Source organism: Cebus imitator, unplaced genomic scaffold (genome assembly GCF_001604975.1).
Source record: "Cebus imitator isolate Cc_AM_T3 unplaced genomic scaffold, Cebus_imitator-1.0 Scaffold641, whole genome shotgun sequence".
Classification (NCBI taxonomy): domain Eukaryota; kingdom Metazoa; phylum Chordata; class Mammalia; order Primates; family Cebidae; genus Cebus; species Cebus imitator.
The window spans coordinates 768443-774005 of record NW_016107956.1 but is presented as its reverse complement, the minus strand read 5'-3'; the positions used below and the strand labels follow the sequence as shown (position 1 = coordinate 774005).

Below are 5563 nucleotides of genomic sequence, written 5' to 3'. Positions count from 1 at the left end.
GCCTCGGCCTCCCAAAGTGCTGGGATTACAGGCTTGAGCCACCGTGCCCGGCCTTTAAATTTATTTTTTATTTTCATTTTAAGTTTCAGGGTACATGTGTAGGATGTGCAAGTTTATTATATAGGTAAACATGTGCCATGGTGGTTTGCTGCACCTGTCAACCCATCACCTACATATTAGGCCCCACGTGCATTAGCTATTTTTCCTAATGCTCTCCCTCCCCAGACAATTGTAGTTTCTTAAATTCTCTCACCAAAGAGTAAAACTGTATAATCCTAAGAAAAGGATGAGGAGAAAGATAATATACAAATACCCTGAGGTGGAAAAAATGAAACCAAACATCGGTTCTTTCATCTTTTTAATGCAGACTCTTAGAGCTGTTTTCTGCTAAGCACTGCTTTAGCATATCCCATAAGTTATGGTATGTTATTTTCATTCATCTCTACAATACCAAAATTTGGTTGTTTGAAAACATCAACCAAATGACAACCACAATGATAAATGCTTAGTTAGACTGACCAAGAAGAGGAGAGAAGACTCAAATTCCTAAAATTCAGAGTGAAATAGAGGACATTACTATCTACCTTACAGAACTAAAAAGAATTACAGGGAATACTATGAACAACCATACAGACACAGCTACCAAAACTGAACCAAGGAGAAATGAAAACTCTGAATAGACTTATAACTAACAAAGAAATTGAAATGGTAATTTAAGAACTACCCACGTGGAAAAAGTTAGACCCAAATGACTTCATCAGTATTCTACCAAACATTAAGGAAGAATTAATATCAATTCCTCACAAATTCTTTCAAAGAATAATCAAAGAGCAAGAAAAACTTCCCCACACATTCTGTAAGGCTGGTATTAGCCTGATACCAAAACCAAAGACATTAGGGAAAAAAACAAAATAAAACCTACACACTTATCTCTTATAAATATAGATATAAAATCCTCAACAAAACACTAGCAAATAAAATCCAACAATATATAAAAGGGATCATTCACCATGATCAAATGTGATTTATCCTGGGCTGGGTATGGTGGCATGCACCTGTAATCCCGGCTACCTGGAAGGCTGAGGCAGAACAATCACTTGAACCTGGGAAGCAGAGGTTGCAGTGAGCCAAGATCTCACTAGCGTGGTGACAGAGCGAGACTCCGTCTCAAAAAAAAAATGATTTATCCCCAAAATGCAAATTTCCATTAACATCTGAAAATTAATTAATGTAGTAATGTCCTAATAGAATACAGGACAAAAAAACACATAACCATTTCAACAGACAACAGAAAAACCATTTGATAAAATTCAATACCCCTTTTCATGACCAAAACACTCTTACTAACTAGGAACAGGAGGGAACTTCCTCAATCTGATGATAAAACAGATCTAGGGAAACCTCACAACTATTTAATGGTCAAAGACTTATTCTCTCTAAGATCAAGAACAAAATGAGATGTCCACTCTTGCTAGGCTGCATCTATTCAACATTATGCTACAGGTGCCAGCCAGAGCAATTAGGCAAGAAAGGAAATAAAAGGCATACAGATCAAAATGGAAAAAGTAAAATTATCTCTATTTGCAGATAACATTATCTTGTTTCTAGAAAATCTTAATATTCTAAAAAACTGTAAGAACTAATCAGTGACTTCAGCAAGTTTGCAGGATCCAAAGTCAATATAGATCCCATTCCACCAAGCATAGGAAAAAAAAAAGATCAACAGAGAAAAATCAATTATCTCTTTTGATTGTTCAGAGTCACAGATCTAATTCCTTTTCTACTCTTCCCCCCTTCTCACTAGTATACCTAACTAGCCTTAAAAAAAAAAAAAAAAAAAAAAAACTATACTTTTACATAGTAGCAATGAATAATCTGAAAATGAAATTTAGAAAACAATTCAACTTAGAGTAGTAACAAAAAGAATAAAATACCTAGGAACAAGTTTAACAAATGCAAATTTAGAGTGCAAAATTTACACTCTGAAAATCTATTAAAAAAATTGTTGAAAGAGACTGAAGAATACCTAACTAAATACAGGGGCATCTGCATGTTCATGGATGAAAAGATGCTTCTTCGTATGGCAACACTTGCCAAATTGATCACCAGATACAATGCAATCAATCCTTATCAAAATGTCAACTGGCTTCATTGCAGAAATTTATAAGCCAATTCTAAAATTCATTTAGAATTGCAAGGGACTCAGGCAAAACAATCTTGAGAAAAAAGAACAAAGATGACTCACATTTCTTGATTTTAAAACTATTACAAAGCTAAAGTAATCATGACAGTGGTACTGGCATAAGGATATACAGAGATTAATGGAATGGAATTAAGAATCTGGAAATACACTGAGCTCGGTGGCTCATGCCTATAATCCTAGCACTTTAGGAGGCCAAGGTGGGTGGATCACTTGAGGTCAGGAAACCACCTGCCTGGCCAACTGGTGAAACCCCATTTCTACTAAAAATACAAAAATTAGCCAGGCATGGTGGCACATGCCTATAATCCTCGCTACTCAGGAGGCTGAGGCATAACTGCTTGAACCTGGGAGGCAGAGGTTGCAGGGAGCCAAGACCACACCATTGCATTTCAACCTAGGTGACAGAGTAAGACTCCATCTCAAAAAAAAAAAAAAAAAAAAAAAAAAAAAAAAAAAAAAAAAAAAAAAAAAAAAAAAAAAAAAAGAATCTGGAAATAAAATTCTCACATATGAGATTAATTTTGACAAGGATACCAAGACAATTTGATGGGGAAATATGGTGCTGGGATGAAAGAATAAATGTCCATGTGTCAAACAATGAAGTTGGATTCCTATCTCACACCACCTACAAAAAATTAACTGAAAATAGAGCAAAGACCTATGTATAACAATTAAAACTATAAAACTGTTATGAAGAAACATAGATATAAATCTTCATGACCTTAGACTAGGTAATAGTTTCTTGGATATAATACCTAAAGCACAAAAGAAAAAGCAAATTGGACATAACCAATATTTAAAATCTTACGCTTCACAGGACAAGACCAAGAAAGTAAAAAGACAATTCAAAGAATAGGAAAAAATTTTTGTAAATCATATATATAAGGAACTTGTACCTAGGGTATATAAAGAAATCTTAGGTATAATAATAAAAAGATAAATAATCCAATGAAAAAATATACAAAGGATTGGAATAGACATCTCTATATTTATTTTCTACCATCAACTGGTATATTGTAACAAAATATATGGACAAAAATATAAATGTTTAGTGGAGAAAGACAAACTTTTTCTAACTCAGAAAGTTGGAAATTCCAGACCTTTTACCTTATTAAGTTCTTTCCGTACCAACAAAACTTCTCCCATATTTACATCGATAGAAAGGTAATAATGAGGTATGGTTTGCTTTGATTGCATTAATCGCTGTGCAATAACCTGAAACCAAAGAGAATAAAACATCAATTATCTTGAGTTAAGGCCTTACCTAATTCAGGACTGTTTGTCTCTCACCTTACTCTCTGGTAATACTTACCTCAAGCATTATTATAATTGAAAGATGGAGGATTGCACCATAATGTAACAACTTCTAACAGAATTTTTTTGTTTTTTGAGATGGAGTCTCACTCTGTTGGCGCGATCTCAGTTTACCACAACCTCCACCTCCCAGGTTCAAGCGATCCTCCTGCCTCAGCCTCCCAAGTAACTGGGACTACAGGCATGTGCCACCGTGCCTGGCTAATTTTTGTATTTTTAGTACAGACAGGGTTTCACTATGTTGCCCAGGCTAGTCTCAAACTTCTGACTTTGTGATCCGCCCGCCTCAGCCTCCCAAAGTGCTGGGATTACAGGCATGAGCCACCACACCTGGCCCTTCTAACAGATTTAACTAGAACAAGGTGATCCAAGTATTCAGTTGGCCAAAACTTCCCTTAAAGTAATCATCTAATATTCCCAACTCAAAAAGCCTCTGTCAATGTGTTAAAACTATGGAAGCAACTAAACAACTAGAGTAAAGATGCCCCTAATAGATCTGATTCCAGATGATGGTAATTCTCTTACTCGACGAATGCTGCTGATTGGGATATCTGTGAAGACACCTGTAGGAACCGGTGCCATTCCAGGACTTGCGGGAGGCACAACAGCTGCTGGAGCCTATGGGAAGAAAGAAAAAGCTCTTAGTAACTGTGGCTCAATCTTAGCATAAGTACCTGGGAAAGACTGCCAGTGACTTACAGTCTTTTTTTTGTTTGTTTGTTTTTTTTGAGACAGAGTCTTGCTCTGTTACCCAGGCTGGAATGCAGTGGCTCAATCATGCTTTACTGCAGCCTCAACCTCCTGACTCAAGCAATCCTCCCACCTCAGTCCCCTGAGTACTTGTGGCTACAGGTGCACACCACCATGGCTGGCCAATTTATTTGTATGTTTAGTAGAGACAGGAATTATCAACATTGCCCTGGCTGGTCTCAAACGCCTGGGCTCAAATGATCCACCCACCTGGGCTTCTCAAACTGCTGGGGTTACAAGCATGAGCCACTATGCACAGCCTAAAAAATAAGCTTTATACAATAGCTATTTCTGTCCCCAGCAAGCAAAAGAGACTTCTGCTTATTTTAAGGGTTTTGTTTTTTAATTTTTTTTTACTTAGAGTTCTGAAATCATGTTTAAAATGTCATTTTTCTTTGTGTTAGAGTATGTTCAATGACTAGTTGATGTCAAAATAATTTTGGTTTTGCAAAATTATATTTAAAAAGAGTGACTGAAGCATTCTTAAATTGCAAGGAATAATAAATACAAATAAGCTAATCCATTATCCTAAACAATGTTAAAAAAAAAAAAAAGGGCCCCCACCCCGGGCACAATGGCTCACACCTGTAACCTCAGCACTTTGGGAGGCAGAGATGAATGAATCACTCGAGGCCAGGAGTTCATGACCAGCCTGGCCAACACAGTGAAACCCCTTCTCTACTAAACATACCAAAATTAGCCGAGTGTAGTGGTATGCACCTGTAGTGCCAACTACTTGGGAGACTGAGGCATGAGAATCGCCTGAATCCAGGAGGCGGAGGTTGCAATGAGCCAAGATCACGTCACTGCACTCCAACATGAGCGACAGAGTAAGACTGTCTCAAAAACAAACAAAAAAAACCAAACACCAAAAACAACTCATTCAACTGTACTTTAAAATATTTTGAAAAAGAAAAAAAGAACAAATCTTTTATTTCGGAGCAAACATTTGATTAGCTCAAAACATAATGTGGAATGTATGTCAACATAGTATATCATCTTTGATCTTGTATATATATGATAGCACACAAACATCTAAATACAGTTGGCCCTCCACATCCGTAAGTTCTCCATCAGTGGATTCAACAAAAGGCAAATCAAAAATATTCAGAAGGCCAGGCGCGGTGGCTCAAGCCTGTAATCCCAGCACTTTGGGAGGCCGAGGCGGGTGGATCATGAGGTCAAGAGATCGAGACCATCCTGGTCAACATGGTGAAACCCCATCTCTACTAAAAATACAAAAAATTAGCTGGGCATGGTGGCGCGTGCCTGTAATCCCAGCTACTCAGGAGGCTG

The 5563-nt window shown here is 37.2% G+C and overlaps 1 protein-coding gene across 3 annotated transcripts in view; it reads right to left on the bottom strand.

Moving 5' to 3' along the window:
- DLAT (dihydrolipoamide S-acetyltransferase) overlaps window positions 1–5563 on the bottom strand; it is a 28358-nt gene that overhangs the window by 8541 nt on the left and 14254 nt on the right. For all 3 annotated transcript variants that reach the window (XM_017517665.2, XM_037734611.1, XM_037734612.1), the window contains exons 9-10: window positions 4043–4135; window positions 3311–3418 (exon numbers count right to left, since the gene is read on the bottom strand). In XM_017517665.2, the coding sequence (XP_017373154.1) occupies window positions 3311–3418; window positions 4043–4135 (201 nt within the window). The remainder of the gene's footprint in view (window positions 1–3310; window positions 3419–4042; window positions 4136–5563) is intronic.